The sequence below is a fragment of the Gadus macrocephalus genome, chromosome 17 (assembly GCF_031168955.1).
Source record: "Gadus macrocephalus chromosome 17, ASM3116895v1".
Taxonomy (NCBI): domain Eukaryota; kingdom Metazoa; phylum Chordata; class Actinopteri; order Gadiformes; family Gadidae; genus Gadus; species Gadus macrocephalus.
In genome coordinates, this window is record NC_082398.1 from 6,512,968 (window position 1) to 6,531,585 (window position 18,618).

Sequence of the window (18,618 nt, forward strand, 5' to 3'; positions counted from 1 at the left end):
CATCACACGCGCACACAGGGCCGGCCGGCGCTGGCCGTTTCGGTTCCAATGGCGGGTTTATGGCGTTGTCCTGTACTGCAGTGAGGGGTTCAATACGCACTAACAATTAGTCCCCCGTCCCCTCCCTTGTCCCTTCCATTTGGGAACATGTTTGGTAATCGCTTGTTTCATATAATTTAATTAATTAATTGAGGGCGCCACCAGAGGGCGCCCCCAACACATTGGCCGCCTCTAGATGATAGCCCAGTTCGCCTATGCCGATCGCCGCCGCTGGCCCTGCACGCACAAAGCAAGCATGCACGCAAGCACGCAAGGATGCACATAACTCAAACACACAGACACCCACTAACAAATCCATCATTAAATGGAACTAATGTCAAACGTGTTGTCTTGATTACATAACGTATTCGTTTGTTCGATTCATTGATGATAACATTTAACAACGTATCGTTTCGATTTGTTGTGGGTTTAAAAAAAGACAAGTTTAAGGCACACTGGTAATTTTGTTGATAGATACTGACACCTAGCGATAAGAAACAATACATGCACTTAGGTTGTATTCAATGAGTTGCCACAACATAAGAATGATCATATGAAGAAAACTATCAATAATATGAATAATACATATATAATATATACATGAATAAAATAAACGGCCTAAATAATAATAATATAGCACAACACCAAAGTACGACCACTTTTTATTTCTTAAATCCAGATTGATTTCCATTGAAGTGCTGAATGAATGTACATGAATGGAAATCATGTAAAGGAAGTTACATTTTTGAATGACTTTTTATCTAAAGGTAACTACATTGGGTGGCTGTAGGTACACGCCCCCCTCCCCGTGACAGTGGGAACGAATCAAAATAAATAAATAAAAACAACACGGAAGTTAGGCACAACTCTAGTCAACACAAGAAAGGCCGAGACGGAAAAACGGTAAGCTTTCCACGTCGTCCTCACGAAAAATATTGGTCGTTTATCGTTTGACGTTCAATATAACATTATATTCCATGACATCGTGAACGTCGACTCTTGAGGCCGAAACTTTTCACGGAAATGTCACGTCTCGTAAACGCGTTTTTGTTTTTTTTAAAGATAAGGAAGTTGGTGTTAGCATTGTCCTGCTAGCCGTGTTGTTGAGGCTCTCCGGAGATCAGGGGAAACGGCTTCCGCTCCACCGCCTGCCGTTCACACTCCCGACACCTTCGGACAAATAGAAAGTGACTCCAGTGATCGTTTTAATCAACGCTTTGTCAAAATCGATCCCCAATGGGGAAAGTAGACTTTATCGTCAATCGCTGAAGGTTTTATCTCGGAGACGCGGGGCTGTCTTGCGTCATTGGTATGGACGGGGATTACGGGGCAGGAACCAGTATAGTGTAAACATTGTGTTCCAGACCATAATAACCCTCCATCGACTTGACATCGATGGATTCTGAGAGATCGCTCTCACTATTTTCACAGTGCTCTTCTGATAATCAGCTAACATGCTAATACTTTGAGGTTGGCTGTCAACCAGTTCTTTGCACTTCTGTTAAGCTGTATCGCCTTTCCTCTGCTCGCCTCACAGGAGAAGTCGTCTTCGGGAACCAGGCCTGCTAAGGATGGAAGATTGAAGTTGGAAGAGAGAATGAATCCGTTTTAATTTATGTATTTATTGTTCATGTTCACTGACATTTTAACGGCTGATCTTCTACTACAATGAGTGTCTCATACAACCTATGTAACCTCATAGTGCTCTGCCTCATAGGTTTGTGAAATATGTCCTCTCTTTCGCTCTCTCTCTTCACATACATTTTGTCAGTTAAATTACATGAGTTGTTAATTTGTCATTTGTTCTGCTTATTAATTGACAGCAGGCAGCAATTTCAAACCCGCATCCTCTTCTGGTAAGGAGACCATTTACGTGTGTGTGCGCGCATTATGAATACAAATAAACATAGACGAATTGTGTTTTATCCGATTAACCTTCTTCCCGGTTACTATTTCTCTTACTATACCTCTCAGCTCGATGTGGTCATGCCCCACAAATACTGGACGGTAAGCAGGGGGATATCACAAGCTCGTCCTACCATAACTGGTCCTACCGCTTCGGATCCATCTATGACTGCTGGATCATCCAAGGGAACGAGGATGAGCCCATCATTCTCAGGTATGGAGGCGTTTCGGGGTGGTAACCTCTTTTTCGCATTGGTTTCTCTTACCTTGCTTGTGATTCTTGAGTTGACTAAACTATAGATTTTGTATTTTATTTGTCATGTTGTCTTCAACCTAATCCTTATTCAAGGGTCCTTCTCCTGGGTCTACATTGGCTTACCCACAGTAAATGGGACCTGTTTGAGTCAAGTGTTTGTATATACTCCTCAGGGATGGTCAATTCTGATATCTATTGCATTTGAACTTTGTGTACCTCCTCTGGCAAAAGGCATATCTTTAGACTCTAGATCGCTCCTTCTTTGAAAGTAGGCCTTCTCTTTTACCTGGCAACTTATCAAGCTTAGTGACTCATCTGATTTGAATGCCCTGCCTCCAGTTCGCCCTACTTTCGTTTTCCTTGCGTTTCTGTTCTCTGGAATTTTAGCTAAACATAGACTTGGGCGGTAGCACGGTATGCCAGCCTATTAAGAAGTACCGAAGGTATGATAAGGTGAAATGGGTTTGCCAACGTTTGGTGGCTGCCACGGGTAGGCGGAGGTCACTGCGTTCCTCAAGTTTTATAATAACGACCAAATTGCCAGATCATGAAAACTGTAAGGGACATTTATAGCAGCTTAGCACTGCTGTGGTGATGGATAAAAAAAAAATCATCATGCATCCCGAATGGTCCTTTTTTTCTAGTTGGGAAGTTACAGAGGTGCACAGTCCAAATGACTGTGAACCTCTGCCTGGAGACGTGATCATGACGTTGAGCGTTCTCACTCAAATCTAGACCAATCTCACAAAGAATTGTCCACATCAGCCCGTTTAAAAAAAAGTGTGTGTGTGTGTGTGTGTGTGTGTGTGTGTGTGTGTGTGTGTGTGTGTGTGTGTGTGTGTGTGTGTGTGTGTGTGTGTGTGTGTGTGTGTGTGTGTGTGTGTGTGTGTGTGTCCCCTCCCACACACAGCTTCTCCCAGTTCTCGACGCGCTGCAAGAAGGAATGGGTGTCCCTGAATTCGTCGTCGTCGGGCCGTGAGCCGGTGGTCCTCTGCGGCCCCACGTTGCCCGACCCCATCGAGTTCCCCGGGGGTAACGTCACGGTGGTGCACCACTTCCTGCCCCACCTGTTTCCTGTGTCGTCCTTCCTGCTGAGCTACAGCAGAGGTGCGGTCACGTGATGCATGTTGTTGTTGTTGTTGTTGTTGTGGTTTACATTTCCTGCAAGTCAATTTGAGTTCACGTATACTGGAGATTTAAGACTAGTTTATGTGTACGCGTGGGACAACAGGTGTACATTTTAATTTTTTTTTATTATGTAGTGTTGATTTTTGAATATTAGATTGTATAACGCTGGAGTAAGTTATTTAGTAGCACTTCAACATGGAAAATTGGTTTTGGTCCTTTCAGCTTGAAGTGGCTGGAGGTAAGATTTAAGGGCCGTCATCTGAGTGCAATTTGTTAGAAATGCCGAGGAATTCACCAGCTATTAGTGAGAGAAATGCTCTGTGGGAATATATGCCCCGGGCTCATTTCTTTTCCCTGATTGGTTTCGGGGAATCCATCTTGCCCTGTCCCTGACGGGTCACGTGACAATGCAACACCTCTCCATGGTGGGGAAACGGATGGAGCGGAGATGCATGGGTTATTTTTTTCTCTGCGGGTCGTTAATCCTCAAAATCCTACTCACTTCAGCTTTTGTAAACTACTCTATATTCTTGACTACACCGCTTTTTTCTTTTTTTTCCGGGGTATTTTCTCAGTATTTCTGTCTCGCCCTCCAGACAGCGCCGAGTGCCCGCCGGCCTCCTTTGAGTGCGCCAGCGGCCGCTGCCTCCCCCTGTCCTGGCGCTGCAACGGCCGGGTGGAGTGTCTGGGGGAGGGGCTCGGCGCCGACGAGCGGGGCTGTGACGGGGAGGAGGAGGAGGAGGAGGAGGAGGAGAAGGACGCCAAGCCCCCGCAGGGAGGAGGAGGAGGAGGAGGAGGAGCCGAGAGGAACGCCACCTCCACGCGGCGCCAGCCCCAGACGACGGTGGGCCTCGACGAGGAGGACCTGTGGTCCCGGCTGATGGAGAAGGACGACTACAGCCGGGATGACTACCAGCCCTGGGCGGAGCCGAGGCCCGCCCACCCGCCCTCCGGCAGGCAGCCCAACGCCACCCGGCCCCCCCCCCCCCTCGGCGGCGGAGGACTGGCCCTGCGGGGGGGTCCTGCAGACCTTCTACGGGACCTTTGCCCCGCCTTTCAACCGCGGGGCCTCGATGGTGTGCGTGTGGACCGTGGACCCCCAGGACCCTCGGCCCTTGAAGCTGGACCTCCAGCAGCTGGAGCTGGGCCCCAGGGACAGGCTGGCCATCTACAACCGCCAGGAGGGCTCCGGAGAGGTCATCAAAATCGTACGTGTGTGTGTGTGTGTGTGCGTCTTTGTCATAGGGATTAATAATTAGTTTCTTCAAAATGTTCCCCACCATCAAAGTCTGCTGCTGCTGTCCCACCGTACTCCCAGACCCTTGTTAAGCCAAGCTCTTGACCCCCCCCCCCCCCCATCCCCCACCCCCCCCCCCCCCTCACCTGTACAGGTGACCAGCAGCTCCAACTACAAGTCGGTGCAGGTGGAGTCGCGGACGGGCCTGCTGTCGCTCTCCTACCACGCCGCGGCCGGCTCCCCGGGCCGCGGCTTCAACGCCACCTTCCGCGTGGGCGGCTACTGCCCGCCGTGGGAGCAGCGCTGCGGGGGCTCGGCGGGGGGGTGCTTCACCCGCGAGCAGCGCTGCGACGGCCGCTGGGACTGCCCCGAGACGGGGCGCGACGAGGCGGGCTGCCGGGGCTGCGGCCGCGAGCAGTTTGCGTGCGGGGGCGGAGCCGGGCAGCGGACGGCGGTGCCGGTGTCGGTGGCGGGCCGCATGATGGGGCGTCCCGTGTGCTACCCGGCCGGGGAGAGGTGCAACTACCAGCTGTACTGCGCCGACGGCAGCGACGAGAGGGACTGCACCGTGTGCCAGCCCGGGACCTTCCACTGCGACAGCGACCGGTACGCACCGGTTCAGCCCTATTTTTATATATATATATATATATATATATATATATATATATATATATATATATATATATATATATATATATATATATATATATATATATATATATATATATATATATATATATATATATATATATATATATATATATATAGAGAGGCAGACATTTTAATAAGTAACGCAATTTACAAATAATGTGTTACTTATTATATGGACTCATCATTATTTATTAGCACACACGCACACCTATACACACACTCTTGTGAAACGCAAATGCTGAAATGGCAGAGCATGACAGCACAAAGTGTACACACAAATAGTTTGTTTGTACATTCATAGATGGAACTATCTTTAACTCACGGGAAGATCCAGTACCTGTCAGCTGCTGAGTGTTAAAGCTGGGGTAGGCAATTAGGAGAAACCGGCCAGAGTACGCTACATTTTGAAACATTCAACCCCTGCAGTCCTGTGTCCCAGGCCAGGTAGAGCGCAGGCCATTAAGGCTGATCGCAGTGACCCGGGTTCTGCTTGTGGTCCGCATGTCCTCTCCTCGCGCTCCATACCTTCCTGTCCATCTCACTCTGTAACAAAGCATAAAAAATGTAAATGCAAAAAAATAAACATGGGACTAGCTTGCTAGCGTCAGCCTTAGGTCGGCCTAGCCTTGAGGAGCGCCCGGTCCCACACGTGTGTGCGTGTGCGTGTGCGTGTGCGTGCGTGTGAGATGCGTTTCCTAGCGTATTCCCACCGAGTGACTCCCCCTCCTGGCCGCCAGGTGTGTGTTTGAGAGCTGGCGCTGCGACGGCCAGGTGGACTGCAAGGACGGCACGGACGAGCTCAACTGCACCGTGGTCCTGCCCCGCAAGGTCATCACCGCGGCGACCGTGGGCAGCCTGGTGTGCGGCCTGCTGCTGGTCATCGCCATGGCGTGCACCTGCAAGCTCTACTCCCTCCGGACCCGCGAGTACAGGTAGGCCCCCCCCCACCCCCGCATCTCGAAATGTCCTCTTATTTTTTATCAACAGTAAGAATGATGTGAGCTTAGTTTGGGAAAATTCAACGACGACTGAAAATGATCTTTAGACGAGGCTCGTGTTAAAAGCCCCGTTCTGAGTCACACCTCGACCACGCACGGGGGTGGCTGTGTTCTGATAGGCTTGAATACTTTATTTTATTTTTATGTCTGATTCTGAAGGCTTCGCGGTGCCCTCTGTATTTCTGATTTGATTAAAAAAAACAAGGGCTAAAGAAGTCGTGCAGAGCTGTATTAATTTATTATTATGTATTTTTTTGGTCGCTACTCCAGTTTTGATTTGGATTCTTTGATCGTTCTCAGCCCCACTTGTAATAGGCTTTGGATAAAAGTGTTTATATGACTAAAAGTTGGATGCTCACTGGCCCTGGAGGCTGACGCAGGACAGGGAGAGAGACGGTACACACACGGTTGTGACGGCTGAGGGAGAACGTCCACCTGCTCTGTTGTGTGGAGCAGTGTCAGAAGTGGTGCTGCAGCAGCCGCTCTCAGAGAGAGTACATTTCGCGTGGGTGCTGCTCAGCGAGCTCGCCTCCCTCGCTTTCCGTGCGCTTGTTGCTAAGCTACAGACCCGGTTTATCCTTCAGTCCATCTCTGCTACAGAGAGAGCGACTTCCACAATCCTCCATCACGTGTGCGAGGGTGATGTTACACGGTGGAACCGTTTGCATTACGATGAGCGGTAGAACAGGTTCTCTAAAATGTCCATGTTTCTTTTAGGCGCTGTTCAAATTTTAATTCCGCCCTGGAAAACGATGCATGTTTTCAACAGCCATGCGTCACCTTCCATTTATTTTATTTTATTTTATTTTATTTTATTTTATTTTATTTTATTTTATTTTATTTTATTTTTATTTGAAACAGCTGAGCAAGGCTTATGGCCCTCGGGATTGAGCCATGAGCTTTGCTCAGCTGTGTCCTTGTTTCAGTCTCGTTATCAATTGTACTTTAATTGCTTTTTTATGGCCGATACTTTTGGCTGTAAGGGAACGCATTGTAACTTGCACAGAAACTGACTGGTCATCGCTCGTTAACCATGACCAATGACTCGTCACTTGAGGCTGTGAAATGATAATGTAGTAAAAGAAGATGCGTGTGTCTTGATATAACAGCATATTCTCGGTATTCTGTTTCTCCTTCACAAAGTGTTGCACTGAACATGTGATCGGCCACTAATCCCCTGCTCCCTGTTTGGGGTCTGGTTCGCTGCAGCATGTTCGCTCCAATCAGCCGCCAGGAGGCGGAGCTCATCCAGCAGCAGGCCCCGCCCTCCTACGGTCAGCTGATCGCCCAGGGCGTCATCCCGCCAGTGGAGGACTTCCCTACAGAGAACCCCAATGAGGTGAGAGACGGGTTACGGGTCACTTTTACAAATAAACAACAGGGGAAGGTAACGAGTAACAAGTTTGAAGCCTTTCCAATCCTTTACTTCAGGGCTCCAACTCGGGACAGACGCTTCACTAAAGTGAACACTTCTGTGATGAATCCTATACGCAATACACACGATAAGTACTGTGTGTGTTTTCCTGGAAGGGGAACCAGCAATGTAGACGGTTAAGTTCGATGCTCTGCGGGAATGAGTAATCATTCTTCTCGTAAGAACCAAAGTATGGCGTTCTTTGGGACACTAGGACACCAGTGTGGACACCAGTGTGGACACCAGTGTGGACACCAGTGTGGACACCAGTGTGGTTGAGGGAATGTACAGTGGCTCTGAGGGCTCAAGGCACTGCAACTCAAGAAAACTAATGCAAATAGACCCAACACAAGCTCATTTAAGGGAACCGTCTGCAAATAACCGAAATGACAAAGGAAGTGTTTCAAGAAAGCCCTTAATAGGAGTGAACCAGACTGCACACTGTTTCACTGTCTGTGACTCATGATGTTATTGAGGTCGTCTATCCATCAGTGGGGTGGGAGGCTGAGCTATGTTGGGGCTTTTGGTTTGTTTCAACGTCGATGTCTTGACTCAGATGTTATGCATCACTTTTCAGTGTCCCCGGGAAAGATTTCTGTTTGTTTGGTGTAATGGAGCACGTTTTATGGAATATGGTGTCTGCATTCTGTTGTGTTGCGCGTTTTTTTTTAAAATGCTGCGTATGTGTTGTCAAATTAATGACATTCTTAATTAGCCTTAATGAGATATTGCGTCTACGACAGATGAGACTCTTGTGTGCAAAAAAAGCTCACAATAGTTAGAAAATGTACCTATACCTTTAATGTCTTCGTACATCAGTCTCCTCCAGTTGAGTGAGCCTAGAATACAGTTTCACCCATCCTTCACAGATGACACCATTTAACACATTTGGGGTGGCTAGATAACACAACCTGAATTATTAAAACATGGAATTTCATCACACCATTTGCATTGCTGTTTTAAGATTCGGTGCGTTGAGACATCTGGGACACTGTAGATAACCGTCCCTCATTCGGGCTACGTTGTCATGACGACCACTCATTCAGTGGAGGTTATGAGATAAGCCGTCAATATGAAACGGGCCAATATGCCTCAAAGGTGGGTCTCGCAGCTCCACCGCTTTTAGTAGCTGGTGAAGACACCCAGGGAGGGGGGTGGGGGGATTACCTGTCTTACACAAAGCCTGCGTTGCCTGGGATAAGCCCCCAGCAACGACTGCTCCTGCTGTCTGTGGATCAGTGGTGAAACACTGGCTGGAAGCGTTGGTTCTTTCTTCCTGTCCTCTTTTGCTCATTCTTGGCGGGTGCAATGTATCGGTTATAACCAACCCCTAAAGTTTTGTTTTCCAAAAGGGTTTGAATCGGTCCTATATGTTCTATTGAGCAATTATTAAAAGCACATCGACGCGAGATAATCCTGTGTTTTAAACGCTGCGGCGAGGAATGGGTAGAGGATCAGTCCAGCGTGTGTGGACATCACCCTGCTCTCCTTCTGACGTCCCTCCTCCTCTTCCTCCTCCTCCTCCTCCTCTCCCCCCCCCCCTCCAGGCCACCTCCCTCTCCCTGCGGGGGATCCTCCAGCTGCTGCGGCAGGACACGGCCGCCTCCCCCCGCCGTCGACGCCGCCCGCGCTTCGTCCGCCGCGCCGTCCGTCGCCTGAGGAGGTGGGGCTTCCTCCCGCGCACCCCCTCCAGGCCCGCCCACGCCGCCGGCTCCGCCTCCTCGGGTCAGCCGCCCCAGGCGGACGGCTCCTCCTCCTCCGCCGCCGGGGCCCCTCCCCCGGCGTCGACCACCGGCGTCTCCCTGGCGGTGGAGGCCGTCAACCAGCCCGTGCCGCACAAGCTGGGCCTGTTGGCGCAGGCCACGCCCACTTCCCCGGCCCAGGCCGACTCCCCGATGTTCTCCGCCCCGTCCCCGCCGCCCCCTCCCTACGCCCCCCCGGCGCCCGACGCGGAGGCCCCCCGCACGCCCCCCCGCGGTGGCCAAGGCCCCGCCCCCGCGCCCAGCAGCCCCTCCCTGGCCTCCATCTTCCAGTCGCTGGGCCAGAGAATCTCGCTGTTCAGGCCCTCCCCGTCCTTCTCCTCGTCCTTCTCCTCATCCAACTCCATGCCTCTGTCGGCGTCGCCCTCCTTCTCCACCACCTCCTGCTCCTCCTCCTCCACCTCGGACGACGAGGTGCTGCTGATCCCGCTGGCGGAGGACGCCGTCTCCGAGGACGACGTGCCCATGCTGACGTGAACCGGCGCTTAGACGCTCGGTGGCGCCCCCTCCTGGTCACCTTGTTTTTATTTTTAACTCTATAATCACGCTCACCTGACAAGCCACAAGCCAATCAAAACCCAGCCATTCCCTTCCCCCCACCGACCCCGCCCAACCCCGGGGTCTTCTACCACAGTAACGCCGGGACACCGGCCGCCCTGTTGAGTCTATCTCTGTCTTCGTGTTTTTGGTTTCGAACTCAAGCGCAGGATGCGGTGGCCACCATGGGCAGGTCTAGTGCCTTTTTTAAAAAAAAAGATTTTTTATTTTTAAAATGGCTTTGTGCTAGATTCAGCGACACATGACTTCTTGTATCCGGGGACTAAGTCGACCTGTTTTTTTTTTTTGTTTTAATCTCTAAAGTATTTGTGTGGGATAGAGTTTGCCTGGCTGACGTGTGAGAGGGAGCCTGTGTGTCTTGAGTTCTGCTTCGAATGAGCGCTTAACCACGCCGGGCTGTTTTTTAGTTTAAAGAAAGTTGAATTTTTTTTTTTTGCACAGAATAATAACAGACCCTATTTGCTTGCTGTGGCTACTGTCAAAATAAATATTAGTAGTCGTCATTTTAGAAGACGCCATACATGGGTCTTTGTATGACTAGTGAGGAAATGCATATTTACAAACGCACGTGCAGTTTTGTGTTTGGGGAGGATATCTGTAGTCGTGGAGTATGTTCATAGAATCGCTCCTGCTTATTTCCGCATCACCTTGTATCATGCTTCTGGTCAGAAATCAAAGGAAATCAATATTCCGTAATTAAGTGCCTTTACCACAAACCTTTCCCCGGCAGCAATCTGAGGGGACAACCGAAACAATGGGGCACGACAAACAATCTGTGCGCCCACAGAAACGGGAGCACAATAGATGTCGTACCCGCCACCACTCCACACAGCGCAAGGCCACGCCGGAAAAGAAATCGACGCATGTCTATATCGCTATGGCTACTAGCAATAAAATGTTCCTGTTTTCTAGGTTCTGGCGGGCTGCTTCGCGTGCACCATTGCGCACCGCGGCGCCGGTAGGAACCCTGCAATCAAGAGCTTTTCTGTCAGAATGTATGCATGTGGTTTTGGTCAGAGCTAGACTAGAAGTGTCAAAGGACTTCAGGAAGGTCTGGACAAAACGGCCGCCCGGCGACACCGAGGGTGGGGGAGTTTGAACGAGCCGCTACTTGAATTGTCGACCCAGAAGAAGAGACGATCGCTTCCCGTCATGTTTTGGATTCTACGATGATGACGAGTGAACCAACTTGTAATGTGCCATTTGTTCCTGGAATCCATTTTAATTGTTTTCACCCCTCGTTTAAATTTTTGGGCGAGTCGTCAGTTCTTAAAATGTTGCTTTAATGAATGTATCGGCCTCTGAGAGACGTACTATTTGGACTGTTGTTTAAACTTGTAATATTGTAGGCCTAAGCCAGGACGTGATGTTTATGAATCACTAGGGTCAAATTCACTGTACATAAGTAAAATGTGGCTCAGATTAAAAATATTTTGCACTTTTACTTGTTGTCCCATCTCTTTTGTTGCGTTTTAAGATTGTATATTTGAGGTGTCTTGACTGCACAGGTGAGAGGGCAGGCACGAGTGAGAAGGGAGTGAACATTTTGTAGTCCATCGTTATCTTTGGGAGTGAAATTGATTGTAATGTAAATTTTTTAAAATGGTACCAAGCGGGCCTGCATATTCAAAATATGGATATGCAGACATTTTTAGATGAAGTCTTTTATCAAAATACTCTATAAAAGTAAAGAGGGATTGTCCCTGACCAAGACGCCTGTTCCCTACGAACTGGATAAAAGCGTATGCTAAATATAAATGTTAATCTGGAGGCTGAGAATGATCACACACTAAGAAAAAATATTTTGGCACATAAAGACTAAAGATAAAATATACACATCTTCATCTTCATCCGCTTATCCGGGGTCGGGTCGCGGGGGGAGCAGCTCAAGCAGGGGGCCCCAGACTTCCCTTTCCCGGGCCACATTGACCAGCTCCCGAGGCATTCCCAAGCCAAATATACACTAAAGATCAAATTAACATTAGAGGAGAGCCCACCGGAAACATATTTGGTCCAATGTGGCCATTATGCTGCAAGTACTATTCCAACTACAGGAAGCGGGACCTACAAGTGGGTTGCAACAGTGGTACATCAGGTGGGTCGTGTTTTGGCCACAAACAATGCTATTTACATTTTCCTTGGACGATTAGTATGATTTGTATTACTGAGGCATGGTAGAAGAACAGAGGAATACTGCATTGCTGAACAATATACAAAGTGATGGATAATTTGTGAAGGGTTGGATATTGAATTAAAGGTAGAAAAGGAAAGAGGAGGACGCTCCCTCAAAAGGGTAGAGTAGAAAAAGGTTCACCTGTGACCAAATCATTCAGGGACAGCTGTGCATCATCACCTCGTTAAGCACTGATAGGTCAGCTGGGGGCTGGCAACATTTAAAAACCCTCCACATAGCTTTGCTCTGCAGTGGAGTCGTCCCATTGTAATTATGACAGCAATCCTCTTTACATGGTAAGCAAGTGGTCATTCTTTCGCGTGTTATTTCAAAAATTCTTAGAGGAGTTCTTTGCTACAATATTGGCTGTCTCTTATCTGTTTTAGGGTCTTCCTCCAAGCTATCCTGCTTTGGGATATCGAATGTAGCCCTATTAAAAAAGGTATGTAGTTTAAAATGGACTTGTTTTACTTAGTAAAATGGATTACGCTTAATGGTTTAATTGAGTGCTGGTGGCTCCTTCTGTAGGGTTTGCCCCACAGTATAAAGGCGGGTATTCTCAAGATCCGTGGGGGGCCCAACCCAAAGAGCAGCTGTACCCCAGCCATGAAACCTCTGGCTCCATGTCTGGACCCGGTGCACAGGGTTTGTCCTCGGGGGCGCTGCCTTCTCCTCCCCCTACAGGATTCAACGGAGGCTATTCTTCCCCAACAGGCTCATCTCAAGGTAACTTCAGCTTTTATCAAAACCTTCACCATGGAGGGTGGTATTTTAAAAATAAGTATTTTAAAACCTCACTCACTCCGGGGGGGCTTGACGTATCACTTGCACTGAAATAGGTTATAATGCGGTCTGTTCTCTGCTTGTTTGCTACTGGAAGGCTCCTGGGCAATTCCTCCACGCATGTTCTCTGGTGGGTCGAGAGCCGCTTCCGACAGCCACGCTGGCCCCAAGGGACAAATGGCCGGCCCCAGTAGTGCACCCCCACCTGGACCAGAGTTCGTCCCAGGAGAGCTGCTCAACATCGAGAGCACAATGGAGGACGGACGCTATGAGTCTGAGACCCAGGAACGCGGTGTACCCCCACCGCCATCGTATGAAGCTGCTGTAGGACAGGCTGAGGCCTTCCCCAGCCCTGCAGCCCTTATGCCCCAGGCTTCATTAGGATATTTCTACCCTTACGATGCGATGTTCATCACTGGCCAGTATCCTCCGGGAACCTACACCCAGTCCAGCAGTAGTGTTGATCGTGGCAGAGATGACTGGCAGGAAAACCGCTACATCCAATATGACTACCCCGCCAAGGACCAGGAACAGCAGATGCAGAGTTACTCACAATACTCGGATCAGAGCTACCAGCCGGTTGAGCCAGAAGGACCTGGAAAAGGCCAGGATGTGGAGCAGCAGTTCCAGGCCTATGAAGGTCAATGGGTAGGCTGAGACCACCAGATGTGGAGCCTGGCTGGGACAATGGGATTCCATGTAGAGTTCAAGAACTTCTTTCTCCGTAGATGCAATGTCTTTCTGGTGGTGGAAACTTCATGCATTTGATTGGATGGTCAATAAAGTTACAAATTCTACATCAGAAGGCCCCTTTTTTTTTTCCCACATATTTGTTAAATTTGTGCTGCCAACTACAATCTTATGCCTCGCTATATGCACATTTTATGCATCTGAAATAATAATTTTGGCTGGGGGCTTTGAATTATAATATTGGTGGCTAATATCGGAGTCGTCTTCCCTATAAAATGCCTCCATTGGTGATTCTGTTTACCTGGGACCTGCAGCTTGAAATGTCTGAACTAGCATTCAAGAGGCTGCAGCTGCAGTAGTGGCTGGTGTAAATGGGCGTGGCAACTATCTAGTTGTGTCGGTAACGAGGGCTGTTTTGACTTCAGAGACCTTGTGTGGTTGTGAACCGCTCAATTGCGATGTAAAACAACTGATCTGTTCATAACGAGCACAGTATTCGTTTGATACGGCATTTGTTCTTTGAATCGGGGAGAAAATGCAGTGTCAAAATATTGTCATGGATGTTATTTAACTGCCACTAGGCAACGTTACACTTGTTTGCAATCTCGATGGTGCTGGCACTGTACTGGCGGGAGCAAGACGTTGACACTCGTCTTCAAATAAATTATCTTAATTTTAAATCATAACGCATCACTCATTTCTTCTTTCATTAAAAAAATATATCCCAATTTGTTGCATGGACCTATAAAGAAAAGGACAGCGGATTAAAACATGGCGCCCATTCATTCCTATGAAAACTGCTCCATGGCGCTGGGCAACATCCATGTGCCCTGAGCCATTGAGCAGTTTTCATACGAATGAATGGGCGCCATGCTTTATTCCGCTGTCCTTTCTTTAATATGCCTCAGAATATGTCTCTCAGCCTCCGAGGCTCCTGGTTCCATCGGTCAAATGTCTTTGGGAAATAACATGGGGTATTCGAGTGATCGTACATTACAAACTCTGTAGGCGGCGAAGAAGTAAATGCTGCTCACGTTTTGAACTACACACTTTTCCCATCTAGATTCCACTTGGGTTTTGGATTGTCGGTGCCGTTTAAGTAGCACTTATAATCGTTTACTACTTTAACGGCACCGACATTCCAAAACAAGTCGAAATCATAACTTGAATCATAACTATTGAATGATTCAAAAAGCTTAACTACTGCTGAAGGTATGATACAAAAAGCTTAACTACTGGTGAATGAATGGTTTGCGAAAGACTCCAACTCAGTATGATGATGCATGACTTTGCATGAAGGTCGAAAGTACATTCTGACTAATTGTGTGTCCCCCTGTTAGAGATGGTTTGCTCAACGATCCTGGCGTGCATACCCAGTGCTAGGCCGAATATAATAAATGTAGATATAACACACAGTGGGGCATCAATGCTGTTTGACTGGAACTGACCATCGTTTATTAAACGCACGCTCACTTGACCTCTCCTAGGTCACATGTCTATTCAGGGACATCCTATTGGCTGCCGCTGTACAAACAACACTGCATACAGCATATTATGTATAACAAAGTAAATACAACAGATTTTGACAATGGAGGGCATATACTTTAACATGTCAACACCCCCTATAACATTGGCTAGGAAAGAGGAAATATGTTTATATTCTCAATAGTTATTTGTAATGATCTGAAGTATGTGTCAAATAAAGCACTAGATGGTAGGACAGAGAGTGTTCATCTTAAATAGGGATACATATTTTGGCAGGTCGAAAGTAGTTTGATAAAATGTGTGTCCCCCTATTACTTTGGCTAGGAAAGAGGAAACATGTCATTAGTTATTGTTAATGATCTGAAGTATGTGTAAAATAAAGGCACCACCGTCGCGGGGCGGTGATGCCTCGGCAGCGGGCAGCGGTCCTCCGGCGGGAGACAATCGCGGTTAACAATCCCTTTCTCCTCCATGTCACGGTTCAGTCTACTTCAGATTGATGTGGAAGTGGAAGAACCACGAGAACCACGACTGCGTCGGAGAGCCAAATATACACTAAAGATCAAATTAACATTAGAGGAGAGCCCACCGGAAACATATTTGGTCCAATGTGGCCATTATGCTGCAAGTACTATTCCAACTACAGGAAGCGGGACCTACAAGTGGGTTGCAACAGTGGTACATCAGGTGGGTCGTGTTTTGGCCACAAACAATGCTATTTACATTTTCCTTGGACGATTAGTATGATTTGTATTACTGAGGCATGGTAGAAGAACAGAGGAATACTGCATTGCTGAACAATATACAAAGTGATGGATAATTTGTGAAGGGTTGGATATTGAATTAAAGGTAGAAAAGGAAAGAGGAGGACGCTCCCTCAAAAGGGTAGAGTAGAAAAAGGTTCACCTGTGACCAAATCATTCAGGGACAGCTGTGCATCATCACCTCGTTAAGCACTGATAGGTCAGCTGGGGGCTGGCAACATTTAAAAACCCTCCACATAGCTTTGCTCTGCAGTGGAGTCGTCCCATTGTAATTATGACAGCAATCCTCTTTACATGGTAAGCAAGTGGTCATTCTTTCGCGTGTTATTTCAAAAATTCTTAGAGGAGTTCTTTGCTACAATATTGGCTGTCTCTTATCTGTTTTAGGGTCTTCCTCCAAGCTATCCTGCTTTGGGATATCGAATGTAGCCCTATTAAAAAAGGTATGTAGTTTAAAATGGACTTGTTTTACTTAGTAAAATGGATTACGCTTAATGGTTTAATTGAGTGCTGGTGGCTCCTTCTGTAGGGTTTGCCCCACAGTATAAAGGCGGGTATTCTCAAGATCCGTGGGGGGCCCAACCCAAAGAGCAGCTGTACCCCAGCCATGAAACCTCTGGCTCCATGTCTGGACCCGGTGCACAGGGTTTGTCCTCGGGGGCGCTGCCTTCTCCTCCCCCTACAGGATTCAACGGAGGCTATTCTTCCCCAACAGGCTCATCTCAAGGTAACTTCAGCTTTTATCAAAACCTTCACCATGGAGGGTGGTATTTTAAAAATAAGTATTTTAAAACCTCACTCACTCCGGGGGGGCTTGACGTATCACTTGCACTGAAATAGGTTATAATGCGGTCTGTTCTCTGCTTGTTTGCTACTGGAAGGCTCCTGGGCAATTCCTCCACGCATGTTCTCTGGTGGGTCAAGAGCCGCTTCCGACAGCCACGCTGGCCCCAAGGGACAAATGGCCGGCCCCAGTAGTGCACCCCCACCTGGACCAGAGTTCGTCCCAGGAGAGCTGCTCAACATCGAGAGCACAATGGAGGACGGACGCTATGAGTCTGAGACCCAGGAACGCGGTGTACCCCCACCGCCATCGTATGAAGCTGCTGTAGGACAGGCTGAGGCCTTCCCCAGCCCTGCAGCCCTTATGCCCCAGGCTTCATTAGGATATTTCTACCCTTACGATGCGATGTTCATCACTGGCCAGTATCCTCCGGGAACCTACACCCAGTCCAGCAGTAGTGTTGATCGTGGCAGAGATGACTGGCAGGAAAACCGCTACATCCAATATGATTACCCCGCCAAGGACCAGGAACAGCAGATGCAGAGTTACTCACAATACTCGGATCAGAGCTACCAGCCGGTTGAGCCAGAAGGACCTGGAAAAGGCCAGGATGTGGAGCAGCAGTTCCAGGCCTATGAAGGTTAATGGGTAGGCTGAGACCACCAGATGTGGAGCCTGGCTGGGACAATGGGATTCCATGTAGAGTTCAAGAACTTCTTTCTCCGTAGATGCAATGTCTTTCTGGTGGTGGAAACTTCATGCATTTGATTGGATGGTCAATAAAGTTACAAATTCTACATCAGAAGGCCCCTTTTTTTTCCCCACATATTTGTTAAATTTGTGCTGCCAACTACAATCTTATTCCTCGCTATATGCACATTTTATGCATCTCCTAGGTCACATGTCTATTCAGGGACATCCTATTGGCTGCCGCTGTACAAACAACACTGCATACAGCATATTATGTATAACAAAGTAAATACAACAGATTTTGACAATGGAGGGCATATACTTTAACATGTCAACACCCCCTATAACATTGGCTAGGAAAGAGGAAATATGTTTATATTCTCAATAGTTATTTGTAATGATCTGAAGTATGTGTCAAATAAAGCACTAGATGGTAGGACAGAGTGTTCATTTTAAATAGGGATACATATTTTGGCAGGTCGAAAGTAGTTTGATAAAATGTGTGTCCCCCTATTACTTTGGCTAGGAAAGAGGAAACATGTCATTAGTTATTGTTAATGATCTGAAGTATGTGTAAAATAAAGGCACCACCGTCGCGGGGCGGTGATGCCTCGGCAGCGGGCAGCGGTCCTCCGGCGGGAGACAATCGCGGTTAACAATCCCTTTCTCCTCCATGTCACGGTTCAGTCTACTTCAGATTGATGTGGAAGTGGAAGAACCACGAGAACCACGACTGCGTCGGAGAACCCGACGCAGTCGTTTGAGATTCATAATATCGCTTTTGGCCGTGATAATATAAATGACATGATATAGATATCTATGTATTATATGATCTTTTTTAGATACAGAGCTCCAGGACCCCCGCCGGAGTACCCGGAGTGTTCTAGAATATTTACAGAACACGGCCAAAAGCTGTGTGCGCGTCGCCATTGCGATACATCCACTGTAAACACGAGCGCATGGAACAGTCGTGGCCGCAAGCTGCTCAGGGCCACACCCCACCCTCCACCTTGACCCGCCTCTAAAAAACGGCACGTTTGTGGAAAGCTCATTATGGGTCTGGCTCGTAGTGAGTGGCTGTAATTTTGCACCAAGGCTGAATTTCTTGAACGTCTTCAAGTACTGTATTAGGGGCCCACTAACACCTATATAAAAGGATCCATAAAGTAGCATGACTTAATAATAATAATAGTAATAATAATACATTTAATTTAGAGGCGCCTTTCAAGACACCCAAGGTCTTGGGATCTTTAATCCGGTGCTAGACTATACATTGACCCGGTTAATGCATGCATTCTTGCTG

General features: G+C 48.0%; 3 protein-coding genes across 3 annotated transcripts; all 3 read left to right on the forward strand.

Annotated features, from left to right (window-relative positions):
* The first annotated feature begins 819 nt into the window (after window positions 1–819).
* Window positions 820–11,390, forward strand: lrp10 (low density lipoprotein receptor-related protein 10). The gene is made up of 11 exons (XM_060035472.1): window positions 820–942; window positions 1,577–1,756; window positions 1,863–1,895; window positions 2,014–2,158; window positions 3,111–3,307; window positions 3,925–4,093; window positions 4,215–4,536; window positions 4,720–5,171; window positions 5,954–6,148; window positions 7,424–7,553; window positions 9,176–11,390. Exons 2-11 carry the CDS (start codon window positions 1,708–1,710, stop codon window positions 9,863–9,865), a joined length of 2,382 nt encoding a protein of 793 aa, XP_059891455.1. The 5' UTR covers window positions 820–942; window positions 1,577–1,707; the 3' UTR covers window positions 9,866–11,390.
* Window positions 11,391–12,267: 877 nt separating this feature from the next.
* On the forward strand, window positions 12,268–13,707 carry LOC132445628 (uncharacterized). Its single transcript, XM_060035718.1, has 4 exons — window positions 12,268–12,415; window positions 12,506–12,561; window positions 12,648–12,845; window positions 13,000–13,707. Exons 1-4 carry the CDS (start codon window positions 12,393–12,395, stop codon window positions 13,557–13,559), a joined length of 837 nt encoding a protein of 278 aa, XP_059891701.1. The 5' UTR covers window positions 12,268–12,392; the 3' UTR covers window positions 13,560–13,707.
* Window positions 13,708–16,033: 2,326 nt separating this feature from the next.
* Window positions 16,034–17,430, forward strand: LOC132445678 (uncharacterized). The gene is made up of 4 exons (XM_060035790.1): window positions 16,034–16,138; window positions 16,229–16,284; window positions 16,371–16,568; window positions 16,723–17,430. Exons 1-4 carry the CDS (start codon window positions 16,116–16,118, stop codon window positions 17,268–17,270), a joined length of 825 nt encoding a protein of 274 aa, XP_059891773.1. The 5' UTR covers window positions 16,034–16,115; the 3' UTR covers window positions 17,271–17,430.
* Window positions 17,431–18,618: the final 1,188 nt, after the last annotated feature.